General features: G+C 44.3%; 3 protein-coding genes and 3 non-coding genes across 7 annotated transcripts; all 6 read left to right on the forward strand.

Annotated features, from left to right (window-relative positions):
* Positions 1-116: 116 nt before the first annotated feature.
* Positions 117-4,764, forward strand: rps3 (ribosomal protein S3). Its single transcript, XM_046388301.1, has 7 exons — positions 117-267; positions 1,188-1,318; positions 1,624-1,717; positions 2,459-2,553; positions 3,310-3,497; positions 3,668-3,871; positions 4,684-4,764. The coding sequence occupies exons 1-6, from the start codon at positions 238-240 to the stop codon at positions 3,865-3,867; spliced, it is 738 nt and encodes a 245-aa protein (XP_046244257.1). The 5' UTR covers positions 117-237; the 3' UTR covers positions 3,868-3,871; positions 4,684-4,764.
* Positions 2,035-2,184, forward strand: LOC124060003. Its single transcript, XR_006843485.1, has one exon. It is a non-coding gene; the product is annotated as a small nucleolar RNA SNORD15 (small nucleolar RNA).
* Positions 3,028-3,177, forward strand: LOC124060004. Its single transcript, XR_006843486.1, has one exon. It is a non-coding gene; the product is annotated as a small nucleolar RNA SNORD15 (small nucleolar RNA).
* Positions 4,189-4,338, forward strand: LOC124060005. Its single transcript, XR_006843487.1, has one exon. It is a non-coding gene; the product is annotated as a small nucleolar RNA SNORD15 (small nucleolar RNA).
* A 662-nt stretch (positions 4,765-5,426) lies between the features above and the next one.
* kctd14 (potassium channel tetramerization domain containing 14) lies at positions 5,427-9,374 on the forward strand. The gene is made up of 4 exons (XM_046388302.1): positions 5,427-5,582; positions 7,350-7,571; positions 7,723-7,857; positions 8,464-9,374. The coding sequence occupies exons 1-4, from the start codon at positions 5,529-5,531 to the stop codon at positions 8,773-8,775; spliced, it is 723 nt and encodes a 240-aa protein (XP_046244258.1). The 5' UTR covers positions 5,427-5,528; the 3' UTR covers positions 8,776-9,374.
* A 2,509-nt stretch (positions 9,375-11,883) lies between these two features.
* On the forward strand, positions 11,884-14,559 carry LOC124058759. Of its 2 annotated transcripts, none has more exons than XM_046388290.1 (3): positions 11,884-12,103; positions 12,562-13,051; positions 13,703-14,559. In XM_046388290.1, the coding sequence occupies exons 1-3, from the start codon at positions 12,055-12,057 to the stop codon at positions 14,043-14,045; spliced, it is 882 nt and encodes a 293-aa protein (XP_046244246.1). In that variant the 5' UTR covers positions 11,884-12,054; the 3' UTR covers positions 14,046-14,559. The 2 variants fall into 2 exon arrangements, with proteins under 2 accessions (XP_046244246.1, XP_046244247.1); XM_046388291.1 differs by having other exon boundaries at positions 12,577-13,051.
* The last annotated feature ends 198 nt before the right edge of the window (positions 14,560-14,757 follow it).

A 14,757-nucleotide genomic window follows, 5' to 3' on the forward strand; every position in this document is an offset into this window, starting at 1 on the left:
CTATCAGCTGAAGCAGCTCGAGCACAATGTCGTCTTTGGCAGTAGATGGCAATAGCAGCTTTGTAAATGTCAGTGACAGGCGCTGCTTTGCAGGCGGGTCTACCGAAAGCGTGTGGCGCTAAAAACTACAAGTCCCAGAAACAGACTAAACATAAAGTCACCGGAAGTTAGGCAGTTTGGTATAAATGCATTTCCGCGTCCGTAGAGGGTCCTTTCCTGTCTACGGCCTATCGGAAGATGGCGGTGCAAATCTCCAAGAAGAGGAAGGTTAGCTATATTTTACCCAGTTTTCCTTACACAGACAACGGGTTTATATAAAAATCGAGTCATGTTGGTTAGGATACAACCATTTCGCATTCACCTAGATGTTAATCGAGCTTGTCCACCTTCTGTCTGGAGAGGATTAATCCAGATGCTGCCGGCGCTGCGTCCCCTCATTTGGCGAGCTATCATGGCTCTGTCCGCCGCAGCCGGGCTCGAGTTATAAACCGGGACATACAGATTTACAGCCCGGTACTCTGTTAAAGCTCTGACTCGGGCTGTGTGCAAGGCATACAGCAGACCTCAAACCTTGTGAAATCTCTCTGCTCGTCTCCTCGTAATTGTAGTTTAAATCTAATGTGGTTTAGCTAGTTTAGCTAGCTTGATAGTCAAATGAACGGACTCCGAGAGACACCAACCGACAGAAATTAGGACGTTTGGGGCAATAGCAAATGATATATGTAATTCATGACGTTTGAGTTAACAAATTAATATCTAGACTGTACAGTTAATTTTAAAAAGCAGTTAACGGCTGACCGTTGCAGTCATATTTGGATATTTTGGAAGTGAACTAAATGCTCGTTAAATCAGATCTAATGTAAAGTTTCGTTATTTTTGGTAGCTTAAAGAATATCAAAACATGTTAATTCTACTAAGTATAGCTGACCCAAACAGTGGAGCATCCATTCTTGGGTCTAACTTAAAGCTCACAAGTATTTGAGAGCCACATGATCTGTATTATATTGATCAGTCCTGTAATTCACATTATCAGTGCAAACTACCTCTGAGTGATAGTCTGTAAGTAAATACTATTAAATGCCTCCAACAGTACTCATACACCCTACTTGCAGTCTGTATGCGTCCTATGTTTTTCCCCTGGGTGATGGTTTTATGGTAGGGATGCTGACCCTGTACTCTCTTCTTAGTTCGTCTCAGACGGTATCTTCAAGGCCGAGCTGAACGAGTTCCTGACTCGTGAGCTTGCAGAGGATGGCTACTCCGGTGTGGAGGTGCGTGTGACTCCAACCAGGACAGAGATCATCATCCTGGCCACAAGGTGAGCGCGTCGACTCTCATCACGAAAATCGTAGCATGGCGTCTCTTTTTTTGCACTAAGACTAAAAGAGAAACAATTCCTGGACTGTAAGCTGGCATTTTGTGAAATAGATTTCAACGTCTACTCAAAGCATGTTTTCATCTATCGTGCTTCAAAATGTTAACGGCTCATTGTCAGGGCTTAAGCCACATGCTTCAGCTCTGTCATACAGCAAAACTGAACTTTGAACACGACAGTGAACTTTTTCATTAGATGCTGCTGACTGGCCCAGGAGAGTAATCCATGATGTTGTTAACAATCTTTAGGACCCAGAATGTTCTGGGAGAGAAGGGCCGTCGGATCAGAGAGCTGACTGCTGTGGTCCAGAAGAGATTTGGCTTCCCCGAGGGCAGTGTGGAGGTAAGGAAAGCAGGATGAAGTGCTCTCTGATGTAAAAACACAGTATTGTGGTAATGACAGTGTTCTAAGAAAACAAGTTAACTTTATTTGACCCACAGTAGGGAAGTTTGTTTATTATATTCATGATATATATTGTTTATTATGGTTGGATATGGGGAAGTAAATTCCAGACGATACTATAGGTAGCACTTAGCTGATCTCAGTTTAAATTTGTGTAAACTTAAATAAATTCATACAGACTTGTTAGATTTTAAGACATCTTGCTTCAGAATAAAGTGCATGTACGTGCACAGGCTTCAGAATTTTGATTGTCCTCCCTTCAGTGATGATACGATGACGAGACAGAGCAGGACTCAGCCTGGTTCTGGTGGTTACTGGTTCAGGTCCACGTTCTGTGGTTCTGCTCCAGTTCCCTGGAGCAGGGAGCCCTTTTCAGTTGAAGACACAGAGGCATTTGTCTGAGAAGGGTTGAAACATCAGGAGTGTGTTGTATTTCCAAAAACAGATCCAAGAAAGATTAACCTCCTGACGGTAGTTGTGAGATTTTCTGTTCACTTCTCAAAACAGGATGCATGTGAAGTCTCAGACAGAGCAGATTTATGTGTCTGCATGTTAATCCAGTGTAGTGAAAACTTGATGGTACGCACTCACCCACTGAATGAATCGCTGAGCTGTTGTGGCCCTGACCTGAAGTTTTACATTGGCAGGATGTTTGACTGAAGTGTCTCCCCTCTCTGTTAGCTGTATGCTGAGAAAGTTGCCACCCGTGGTCTGTGTGCCATCGCTCAGGCAGAGTCTCTGCGCTACAAGCTGCTGGGAGGCCTGGCTGTGCGTAGGTAAGCACTGCTGTACGACAGCTGGTAGGGACTGACTGTCACCTCACCTCACCTGTGGCTCGTTGTTTCAGCTGTTCTACGACCCCAGTTCCAAAGAAAAGTTGAGATATGTGCCATCGTTTGTAAACAACAGTTTATCATCACACCTATACACAGTGGACAGTTTGGCTTTAATTTAAGTTGGGCAGCTTGTGTCTGATCTGCAGCAGTTTGGATGTTTACGCTGTTGATTTGATTCAGTACATCCCCAGACTGTGATGCAAACTAAATTTGATTTGAATGCAAAATGATGTGAAGTGAATAAAGTAATGTTCACAACGTCCACAAAGTTTATTTTAATATTGGGCAAACTAGAGTTTTAATTTCATTGCAGTATAAAATGGGGAATTCAACTGGATAATAATTTCATTGTTTCATACAGAGCCCTGTTTGCCCTCAGGGTGACTTGCTTGTTCTGTATCTTAGTTTTTATCCCTTCAGTGATGATACGATGACGAGTCGGATCAGGACTCAGCCTGGCTCTGGTGGTTACTGGTGCAGATCCACGTTCTGTGGGTCTGCACCAGTTCCTCAGAGCAGGGAGTCCTTTTCAGGTGAAGACATTGAGGCATTTGTCTGAGAAGGGTTCAAGCAGTACACATGCATGCACACACAAACTCCTCCTACCTGCTGATAGTAACGTAGTGGAGGCCCAGCAACGAACTGATGATATCAACCTCTAGTTGTTCACACTGTTCTTACCCTCTTTTCTCTCAGGGCTTGCTATGGTGTTCTGAGGTTCATCATGGAGAGCGGCGCCAAGGGCTGCGAGGTCGTGGTGTCCGGCAAGCTGAGGGGTCAGAGGGCCAAGTCCATGAAGTTTGTGGACGGCCTGATGATCCACAGCGGAGACCCCGTCAACTACTACGTCGACACAGCAGTCCGCCACGTCCTGCTGAGGCAGGGTGAGTACAGCTCAATAACCGCTGTGGCTTTTCTGTTGGGTCCCGTTAGAAATCCTAACGCCACGATGACAACCCGACCAAATGAGACTTCGCCTTTGGGAGGAGGATGCACTTTTATTGAGGCTTGGTGCTAATACGTGTTTGTCGACGTGCCTTTTGGTCATCCTCAGGTGTGCTGGGCATCAAGGTGAAGATCATGCTGCCCTGGGACCCCAGCGGTAAGATCGGCCCCAAGAAGCCCCTGCCCGACCACGTCAGCATCGTGGAGCCCAAGGAGGAGACTCTGCCCACCACACCCATTTCTGAGCAGAAGGGGGCCAAGCCAGAGGTGCCTGTCATGCCCCAGGGAACACCTGTACCCACCGCATAAGAGGGTAAGAGACGGTGGGGTCCCAGCACCAGCAGGCTGGGTTTCTGGGGCTCGCAGTCACCCTACTTTAATCTTTTTGGATGTTAACACTGAGGCAGTGATGGAGTAATAATCACCTTGTCAGGATAATCGGTTATCTCCATCATGACATAGTGACTCAATATTACAAGAAGACATCTTTGAAGTAATTGTGATCATAAGAAAAGCTACTTCAAAACAGTTTGGCTGAAGCTAGTGTTTGTTTGTGACGTAGGTGTGCCTTTCAGGTGAACAATTAGAAGGCAGTCCAGGAAGTAAAAGTCAGACTATCTGTTTTTGTCCCTTCAGTGATGATACGATGACGAGTCGGATCAGGACTCAGCCTGGCTCTGGTGGTTACTGGTGCAGGTCCACGTTCTGTGGGTCTGCACCAGTTCCTCAGAGCAGGGAGTCCTTTTCAGGTGAAGACATTGAGGCATTTGTCTGAGAAGGGTTCAAGCAGCATGCAGACCTGCTGTGAAATAACCGAGGAAAAGTGACTGTAGTGAATCTCAGTGATGATTGGTTGATGATTGGTTGATGACAGGCCTGAGAAATGGACCAAAGCAGAGCGGCGCTGCTTGTCATAAATACTGCAGTACAAATACAGCGAGTCTTTTAACGCACGTAAAATTGCCACATAGCTTTACCAAATGTTTAAAACGGTATTGCTCCAGATGTAGACGAAATGAGATAAATATCTGTAGCGTTTTTGCTTTTGGCTAAAATAATTAATGTATTAGAAAGCAGAAGTGTGTTTATAACCTGGTTAAGTCTGATTGTTTTCTCTCTTTGCAGGTTTTCAAGTTTTCCACCAGATGGAAGCAAGACCCCCCCACTGTTTTTTGTGTACAAAAACAATAAAATCTGGAAAATACATTCATTTGTTGTTGTTGCTTTGTTCACACATCCTGTGAAATAAATTAGCGAGGTCATTTCACTCAAATGTTTGACCATAAAGGCTTGAAAGTAGACTACAGCCTGGTGTGACTTCTGCTCTTGAATTTCCAAACCTTTTTAACACGTTGGACGCTCGGGTAGTGGATTATCTTGGGAATGACTACGCAAGAGTGTTTCATTTCCTCGTGTTTGTGTTGGACAAAAGTGGCTCGAGCTTGATCTTCCTTGAAAGGAGTGACGTTTAAAGTCACGTGAAACCTACCTGACGCGAGAAAGCAAGATGTCTCACTCTGCGCTATTTCCTGTGAGAGAAACAGTCCGCATGCGCAGCGAGCCGCTGCTGTGAAAGTGTGAGGGGTTTTATCTTCATATTTAAGGCATTAATAATATGAACACGATGGTGATGTTTTCTAGTTTGGCTGTTAGTACACCATATCTAATATCAGTGTACGATGCCATTAAATGCACCTTAATATTTACATGTTATGTCAAAACACGAAATGCACCAAATAACATGAAGCTGTGGGATTTATAAGAAGATATTTATATCTGTACATGTGTGTTTTAGTGTCATGCAATTCCGAGATAGCCAAGAAAATGGTCAAAGATTTTTACCTCTGAGTGACTCATCCACCTGCACTAAACCCTCAGGTCCGGGTTTAAGCCACGCCCCCTGCCTCCTACCTGTCGAAAAGTGCAAAAACTTTCTCCTGCTCTCACCTGGACTGAACATTTGAGTGAAGATGAGTCTGCCGGACTACAGATCAGCTGAAAAACAGTCGTCACCCGCGGCTCCAGTAAGACAAACACATTTTAAACATCAGTCTGGAGTTTAGTGGAGATAAACTTTCTACCTGTTCGCCTACTGAACAGGTGCATGGAAGCACAGGCACGCAGACAGGACAAACTTCTGTTTACCTGCACGATGAGCTCATTATGTACTGCAGGTTCTTTTTGCCTTTTGGCAGTTTTAAGGTCTGGAAGAGGTTGTTTAAAGTGGTCTGTTTAAAAGCCGACGTGTTCTACAGGAATTTGAAATCCGACTTCGAGGAAACTTCCGAGTTTATCAGCCGGCACAGGAGTAAACCTTCATGTGTCGGAGGATTATAAACCCTTTAAATGTGACTCAGAGCGAAATGTACATTTAAGACCACGTGATGAATTGTAGTGGAGTTTAAAAGCTCGCTTCTTAATGGTAGTGGAATAGAAACAAAGTGACTTAAAATGGTCGTAAGGGGAGGACGGCGTTCATCGCGACGCTTTTTACTTTCATTTGAATCCCTCAGAAACCTTTAGGCTAAGTTCAGCTTGAAATGGAAGCCTGAGGTGCCAGCTAGGAAGGAAGTGCCCTCACTCTCCTTACGCTCATTTAGTCCAACACAATGCGGATTATCAAATACCTGCTATGCACCTGTGATGACCATCTCCAGTGGCGGACTCAGGCTGTCTGAGGGCTAAAAACAGACAAAGGGGCACCAGCATGCACAAAGTTTGTGATGCATTTACAATGAAAGAGTTAAGACCAGATGAACATTAGAATAGTTTTATGTGACTCAGATGTGACAGCTTCTGCATGTAATTCCAACACACAGATTAATGATTTAAACACTTAGAGACACGTGGAGGGAAACTAATTTTTTATCATGCAGGCAGCCAATACAACGTTTTCTCCACTTCCTCATGTTCTGTCCACTGAAAGGACGTCTTAGAGGACATTTTGTCTTTTTTTTTATCCATTGAAAGGATTATGAAGTGTGAGTGTGTGAGTTACAATCAGATAGGTTAACACATGGATTACGACAAGATGAGTGAGTGGAGGAGAACAACGTGGCTGTTGTTGCACAGTAATCCTCAGGTTTACAGAGCAGTTTATTGTGTATCATTCAGTTGTTATTATTCACGGTGACTGACTGGGCGTTCCAGTATTATCAACCTGAGCAAATCAATATGTAGGTGACGCCCTTCCACTGTGCACACAGTGAGCGTGTGTGTGTGTGTGTGTGTGTGTGTGTGTGTGTACAGCTGATTGTTCAGTCTGCAGCATCAGTTATGTTCTGTGTAGTTGATATGATGGCATCAGTCATATTAAATTTGTCACTTGTTCTCAGGCTCCAAAGTTTTCTCACTCTTTTCGCATCTGAACTTCATTATGTTGAATATTAGATGTTTTTTAGTCTTCTGTCATTGTAAATTTCCTCGATCGAAACAGCACTTTGGGATTTTTCTAGATTTCTATTTTCTGATAGTCAGTCAATTAAAAAATCGATTATTAGCTGTAGCCATAAATTTCGTGTTGCACCAGCACAGATATTATCTGTAGTGAGTGATGCAATGTGGATCATGGCATCTGGTTAAACTTGACTTTTTAAAGATAAAAACCAAACAGTTGTTGCCTCCTGCTTGAGAGGCAACTCAAACATCTTTTACTATGAAGTGAATTTGTTTCCTTCTCGTGCAGCTGCAGATCAGATCTTCAACAGGCCACGTTAAAATGGAAGCACGATGCTGAAAAGCGGCAGTGCACAGAGGGAGGGTGAAGCTGAAATAACCTTTCCGCTCTGCAGGCTCCAGTTGTGCAGCTGAACGTCGGGGGTCACCTGTTCAGCACGTCACTGAGCACGCTCAGGAAACATCCCGACTCCAAGCTGGCCGAGCTGTTTGGCGGACAGTCCAAACTACACGCCGACGCACAGGGACGTTTCTTCATCGACCGCGACGGTTCGCACTTCGGTGTCATCCTCGAGTTCCTGAGGTCGGAGCAGCTGCCCACAGAGAACATCCAGGAGGTCCGAGTCCTCTGGTCCTCCTCCTGTGATCAGCCCAGTGCAGACAGAAATCATGAAGAACTCGTCTGCACGTTGAGGTGCCGTTTAGTCTTTAACAACAGCGTGACACACAAACCAACGTGTGTGTGTGTGTGTGTGTGTGTTTGTGCAGGTCCACAGGGAGGCGGTGTACTATAACATCAAACCGCTGATCAAACGTCTGGAGGAAACTCCTCAGCTGTTTGGGGAGCTGGTGGGAAGGCAGCAGTTCCTCTCCAGAGTCCCGCACTACAAAGAAAACATCGAGGTGGGCGACGTTCACTGATGGAGTGACAGCACAGAAATCCACTTCCTGTCCAGAGAGCTGTAACCTTTGAACTCATAGCCCTCTTCAAGTTACATGTCAGCTGATTTGCACCACATCTTTTATCCTTTATGCGTTGATGTAGCTTGAGTTTTTTTTTCTTCTTTTGTAAAGTGAGGAAGATTAAAACTTAAAACAACAAAGAAATCAGAGTTTAACTACTCATTGACACATTTAAAGATGGCCGACACTTCTCCACTTCCTCCAAATGTACAAAAGCGAAGCCAAATCATCGCAGATACGAGTGCTGCCATCTTGTTCTGGTGATGTCATCTGGAGCCAGAGTCTGTGCAGCAGTGACTGGGAGGTGGAGCTGCGGTATCGAGTTCCTCCCTGGGTGGTCCAGATGCTTTGGCTTGGCTTTTGAGCAGCTGTCATGTCGACCATCTTTATATACAATCAGTGTAACTATGGAACTGAATATAACTGCATTAAACCGTCCATGTGGCTCGATTCAAGCGAAATGAGTGGAGTCCAGCGATGCTTCGTTCCCCCTCATCGACGAGTGAGCTGCTTGCCTGCTGATGAATAATTTCACTTCTGTTCCAGGTGCTGATTCGTATCGCCAGAGCCGAGGCCATCGCCACCCGCCACTCCACCATCATGATCTGCGTGCTGCGGACGGAGGAGGATTTGGGTTTCTACGAGAACGCCATCAACAGCCTGGAGGCGGATAAGGAGTCGGTGGTGACGTTCGGACCGTGGAAGGCCGTCCCGTCCGTCAAAGACCTGCTTGACTGTGTAAAGATGGACATCGAGAGTCAGGGCTACAGCGTGAACATCCAGCATCACGTCATGGAGAAGAGCTTCCTGTCCAGGAGCTACAACTTCTTCTACAAAGTCGTGTTCACCTGGTGGTGATGAGACGGGCTGCGTTCCTGTTTTTAATCGGCGCAGAAGTGAAAGCTGTACATACTGTTTCTGAAAATGACCAACAGCCTTGTGATAAATAACATTTGTTCAAAGCTGGTTCGGTTTTTCCTACACACTTTGAAGTCATGCTGCATGTAAAAAAAAAAAAAAAAGAAATTAAAGGGAGTTTTGATTTGGAACATCTTAGACACAGGAGGTCAGTGAAACGTCTGTAGATAATGAACTTGTCTGAAACGTGTTGAATCTCTGTTAGACATGTTTTAGAAATGTCCATTAGATGCCGCTGTGTCTTCAAATAGTTTGCCTCCTTACAGGAAGCTAAGGGTTAGTGAGGTAAGCAAATGTAATTAAATTATCCCAAACATCCTAACAGGTAACATTACAGCAGTCTGAGAGCCTGCAGGGGGGGTCTGATCTAAACATCCCTTCCAAGATGTCACGATTTCAAACACACATAAGTTTCTCCTTTACAAAAATATCACGAATTCCACGAAAAGGGTCCTCGACCGCAGAGGAAGCTCTCGGCGTCCCTAAGAAACTCCTTTGTGCTGGTGTTTAAAATAAAAAACTAACCTGAATCTCTCTCAGTTTGGAGCTTGAGTTTGCGTATTGGCTTTGGTGTGAAGTCCAGTATGATATGTCGCCCCGGGGAATTTCAGTGAGTGAGGAGAAACACTGCGTCATTTAAACAACACCGGCAAACCCACGACCCAGTTTAAAAGAAGCAAAAAGGTCATTAAAAGCTGCACCAGCATTTCAGCAGTGCAGGGTATGGCAAACCGCCGTGCCTTTATGTCACACCACTTCCTGTGTGAGCAGAGGGGGAAAAAAACAACAACAAACAGCAGGTACAAACACTGTCCTGCAGCAGAGAGGTCAGAGGTCAGAGCGGGCCGCGATGGTGTCCATCGGGTGTCCATCAGGGGTCCATCGGGTGTCCATCAGGTGTCCTGCTGCTCTCCAGGTGTCAGCTCAGTGACTGATAATTAATGTCAAAATATGCTCATGTTTCTCAAATCAAAAGATCATGAAGCAGCTTTTAGATTCAGTGGGCTTCAGCTGATATTTGTTATGTGCAAGAGATTAAATTCGAAGTGTACTTGGAGCTTTTAAGTGGGACACTGAAACTGACTATTTGTGCAGTTTTTAGGGTTAGCAGCAGAGTGACAAAATGTTAGAGCCTTTACATAAAGTTTAAACTTCATTAAAACATTTATTGGCTAAAGCACAGGGAGGATTTCACTGCAGGTTGATTTTGTTCAGGCTTATGTTCATTATCGAATGAAAACAGTTTCATCAAAATAACCTCCAGCGTCACGGAAACCTGGAGGCTTCGCTGTTCGCCGTCTGATTACGTGCTGACTGGGCTTTCTGTCCAGTTGTGTGGCTTTTGTGTGAGAAAACTGAATGCTGTCTGTCTGTCCACCACTTTGACCCGCACTGAAATACCTCATCAGGGTTTTTTGCTTTAGTTTAGCCTTTTCCTGTTTTATTTCAAAGGTGTCACTTTCACGTTATTTTTTTTGTGCTTCACTTCCTGTCTTCCCTGATCAGTTTCACCTGTCCCCGATCGTCCTCCTGCGTTTGTTGTCCATCTGTGTCCCCATGGTGACAGGTTAAGTTTTTGTCTGCTTTGTCACCTGCCTGTTTTACTGTCTTGAGTCAGATTTGTTATTAAAGTTTGTTTCTGTCGTCGAGAAGTCTTACATTTGGGTCCTTTTTGCACAGCCTTGATAGCTATATTAGGTCAAGATGTTCCAGTTTGTCCTGTACTTTGGTTAATGACTTTCCCATCAGCCTCAGCTCTACTCCTGTGTCTCCGGCTGATTAGCTAACATGCTCCTCTAACCTTAGTCACACCTGCTGAGCAGAGACGTGCAGGTGTGTGTACCTGTGTCTGCTGAGCATCACCTTGCGAACACGAGTCGTCTCACCTTCACTCGATCGTGTACTTCGTTCACACGTTGGTCTGCCTGGATGCTCTCACGCTCCTGGACAACATGTTTTTAACTTCACCAGAGCTGTTGGAGGTAAACGAGACAAACAGTTTGGGAAGATGTGAAAGGTTTTGTTGGTCCTCTGCTGCAAAATCAGGCCAGAGCGACTTTCCTTCCTTTGTTCAGAGAAACGGGAGGTGTGGACAGTAGCTTCACCACAATGCGTCACAATCAGACTTCCTCTTAAAACCCCCCACATGGAGAAAAACTGCACACTGTTCAGTTTCACGCCTTCTTTCACATAAGAAAAGTGAGAGTAGAAAAGGTCACAAGGTGGATGCTGCTGACTGGCTTTAAGTTGAACATTTCTTCACTGTCATGTGTGTTTCACCTCCAGTGTAAACATGTTTCAGCTTTTTAACGCTTACAATTATTTTAAAACGGAGTCAATGGCACGGAGATGATGTGTCATTTATGCGTGAGTGATAACAATTTTAGTTATTCTTAAAAAATCAGTGGGTCACTAAAATAAAGAAGAAAATTTGTCCTGGACACTTAAATAGAAATGAACAATTAAAAATAATTCACTCTGTATGAAGTTCAGTCCGTTGGTTTGGTATTCATTTTTACATAAATGTCCAGTAGCTTGAAAACAAATTGTGGACTTTTTTTAAAAATTTCTTTAAAGGAATCCTTAAAGGATTAACAATAATAAAATATGCAATCTGAACTCTTTAAAAATGTACATTTCAGTTTCAGTACAGTTTCATTATGTCCAGTTTTCAGTTTGCTGTCCTCAAGGTCCACTTTGGACCCAGAACATCAGGCTTTGGCTGCCTGACGTGGTTGTGACGTCTCATCAACAGCACCTGCTTGTCTCAGGCCGCCGTCGATCCCGCCGCCTCCTGATGAACGGAACTTATTGGAGAAGCGTTGATACACAACGTGATACATGGTTTTGCAGAAATGTGCACATTATATAATATTGTCTTGAATAACAGAACGGTAGTTTAACAAAACAGCCTCAGGTCAAAGCCCACTTAGGAGCTTTTTCCAGAGCTTTCAGCTGCATGTGATGAAGCTCTGGAGAAAGCTGATAACACTGATTTGCTCTGTGTTGGTAGAGTAATGTTAGAAGTTATTTGCTAATAAATGTAACACGTAGTCCAGCAGCAGACTAAGCTCATCGCTCTGTCCTCGTGACGGTGAGGATGAGGGCAGGTGTGTGCGTGTCCTGTTCACTTCAGCGCCACACAGGAAGTGAAGACAGTCGTGTAGAAAGCTGCTGCCGCCGCACAGAGACAACCAGAGCTGCTGCACAGGAGACAACATGACGGACATGCACACCTTTCTGCTGCTCACCTGTCTGCTCCTCACAGGTACGCTTTTGTTTGTTCTCTTTATGGTTGGATTTCATTTGGCTGATGTAGAAGTACTCAGATACTTTTCTTAAATACTATAATACAACGCTGGAAAAACACTTCACTTTAAGTAAATGTCCCGCATTCAAAGTAGTACAATCATAAATGTACAGAACTACTGGTGGAAAAAAGGCCTGATGTTGTAGTAAGACACAGACAGTTTGTGAGAAGCATCTTATTGTTGTAGCTGCTCCACCAGATTAATCTGAGAGCCAGCAGAAGATTCCTGAAGGACAGACAAGAAGAACACATTTCTGCTACATGAATCCGTCTTAATATTTGTGGACATTTTCTCTCAGCTTATACTGGATAAGTTGACATCAGTCTAAAAGATCACAGATTTTTTGTGTAATGCTGGTCACGATTTACTTAAATCAGAAAAAAAGACTTTGCAGACTGATCACACGACCTTTCAGTCTTTGTGTTTCCAGGTATAAGGTGTGAAAAGGACTCAGTGTTTGTGTACAGCAGACTTGGAGGTGAGGTGATCCTGCCATGCACCAAACCGGTTTCCCGGGACTGCTCCCTCATCTCCTGGACCTTCTACATAGGAGGCCAGGTGCGGTACACTGTCGAGGTCAGCAGGGGGCAGGTGAGGATGGACTCAGACAAGTCCAGCCGCATGTCCGTCACATCCAACTGCTCACTGAGCCTCCGGGACCTGAGGGTGGACGACGCCGGCTCCTACGTGTGCCTGTTGGACCGACAGCCCGTCACTGACGTTTACCTGTCCCTCCTCACCATCACTTCACTTTCCACCATCACTGAACTGCAGCCTGGAGGAACCCTCAGCCTGAACTGCATCCTGTTCACGTACTACGACGTCGGGAGCTGCAAGCCTTATTCCAGCACGTTCAACCTCAGCTGGGTGGCTGAAGATGGGACTCAGCTGCCCGATGACAGCAGGTTGTCACTTTTCTGTCAGCAGTCACTGCTGCCTTTGAACAACGTGTGAATGTTACAGCCCAAAGGAAAATTTCCTTTTATTTGTCGAAATGCCTGTTAGTTTTATTTTTTTAAGCATAACTTATATCTTCTAAGCTTCTCATTTCATATGAAATTAAGACCCTTAATATGGACTCCTACTTCAGCCTGGAAAAGAAAAGAGAAGAAAAGAATTTTGGGTTAAAACTCTCTTATCAATTAATTAATTATTTTTTCAATGGAACTCGGCTTCCATAAATCCTAATTAAGATCAAATCTGAGTTTTCTTAACATTTGGGCTCATTTCAAGTTTTATTTCTCTTTTTTCTCAACAAATCCCTCAAAAACCCACAAAACCAGCAATGTGTTGGTCCGACGTCTCCTGTCCAGTGCTCCATTGGTTCCTACTGGAGAAGCAAATCTTCTCGTCTTTATTATATAGTTTAAATCTTAAAACAAAGCTCACTGATTTCCTAAAACAGCTCATTACTTTAGCTATTAGCAAAAGTCACTAAAACATGATGAAGAAGGAGGGGACTATTTTCAGCGGCGGATTAATCTACATTGGGTGGTCTAGTGAGTACTTGGGGCATTGAGTTAAAATAAACACGTTTCTCTGATGATCCTGCACAGATACGAGCTGATTGGCCACACTCGCTGCAACATCACGCTGGTGACTAACCTCGGGAGGGAAGACAACAACAGGAAGTGGAGGTGTCAAGTGAACACCAAAGACAACAGCAGGGTGTCGTTTCTGGACTTCACATCCACCTTTTTGTTTGACGGTCCTCCCTCCAACCAGAGTCTGGTTTCTTCATCTGTCTCCGACCGTCTGGTCCACCTGCCCATCAGCCGCATCATGCTCTGCGTGGCTCTGCCGCTCATGGCGTTCATAGTGGCAGTCGTCACACGGAGAGAAGACCGTCAGAAGGCCAAAACATCCGCAGCTGCCATCGAGCTCCAGGAAGTCAACTGACTGTTCATCTCTGCATCCGTTCTGGTGTGACTGCAGGCTTCAAGGAGCTTCTGTCCTGCACGTCGTCTTTCCTTTATGAGTGCTAAGATTTGGGTCAAACTTATCAGCAGGCCTGTTTCATAGAGCTTATAGATATAGCAGTTTGCAAATGTATGTCACATACTGTATTTTTATCAGGAAAAATGACAATAGAACAGACAGAAAATGAGAGAAAGTTGTTTCATGCAAAAGATGGCGTGATATAATTTGCTTAATATGCACACAGATTGCCTCAAAGTTCAGAATAAACCTCGTTTTTTGTATTTATTTATTTTCTTGGCATTGAACAGCTTTGAAATGTCATGTTTTACCATTTGGGCGTCAAGCCATCAAAGTCCTGCAGGAAACGTTGAGCCACTCATGTGTTCCTCCGTCCCATCGGGTTAAGGAGCAGCAAGCTCATTCAGCTGGAGTTTAAAACCAGGAGTGACTTTGTGAATAAATCTGACTTGATTCTGTTGTTACAGAACACAAATATGTGTGTTTGTGTGTTTTGCTTGTGTATTTGAATGGTCTGTAATCATACACAATAATGTCTTAACCGCAGAGGGATAAATCCAACCTCAAATGTAACGCAGGCAGATCATAGTAAGAGTACAGCTGATTACTGTTCAATACTTTTACTCACGATGCTCACATGAAGTCAAAGGTCACTTTAGTAAAAAGTGGATTT

This window comes from Scatophagus argus, chromosome 5 (assembly GCF_020382885.2).
Source record: "Scatophagus argus isolate fScaArg1 chromosome 5, fScaArg1.pri, whole genome shotgun sequence".
NCBI lineage: Eukaryota > Metazoa > Chordata > Actinopteri > Scatophagidae > Scatophagus > Scatophagus argus.

What these genes read in the sequence shown, in the direction of transcription:
- rps3 (XM_046388301.1), top strand. Translation starts at nt 238, where the DNA reads ATGGCGGTGCAAATCTCCAAGAAGAGGAAG. An exon ending in AAATCTCCAAGAAGAGGAAG is followed by an intron (nt 268 to 1,187) that starts GTTAGCTATATT and finishes CTCTCTTCTTAG; the next exon opens with TTCGTCTCAGACGGTATCTT. An exon ending in ATCATCATCCTGGCCACAAG is followed by an intron (nt 1,319 to 1,623) that starts GTGAGCGCGTCG and finishes AACAATCTTTAG; the next exon opens with GACCCAGAATGTTCTGGGAG.
- LOC124058759 (XM_046388290.1), top strand. Translation starts at nt 12,055, where the DNA reads ATGACGGACATGCACACCTTTCTGCTGCTCACCTGTCTGCTCCTCACA. An exon ending in CACCTGTCTGCTCCTCACAG is followed by an intron (nt 12,104 to 12,561) that starts GTACGCTTTTGT and finishes ACGACCTTTCAG; the next exon opens with TCTTTGTGTTTCCAGGTATA. An exon ending in CAGCTGCCCGATGACAGCAG is followed by an intron (nt 13,052 to 13,702) that starts GTTGTCACTTTT and finishes GATCCTGCACAG; the next exon opens with ATACGAGCTGATTGGCCACA.
- kctd14 (XM_046388302.1), top strand. Translation starts at nt 5,529, where the DNA reads ATGAGTCTGCCGGACTACAGATCAGCTGAAAAACAGTCGTCACCCGCG. An exon ending in AGTCGTCACCCGCGGCTCCA is followed by an intron (nt 5,583 to 7,349) that starts GTAAGACAAACA and finishes TCCGCTCTGCAG; the next exon opens with GCTCCAGTTGTGCAGCTGAA. An exon ending in CCACAGAGAACATCCAGGAG is followed by an intron (nt 7,572 to 7,722) that starts GTCCGAGTCCTC and finishes GTGTTTGTGCAG; the next exon opens with GTCCACAGGGAGGCGGTGTA.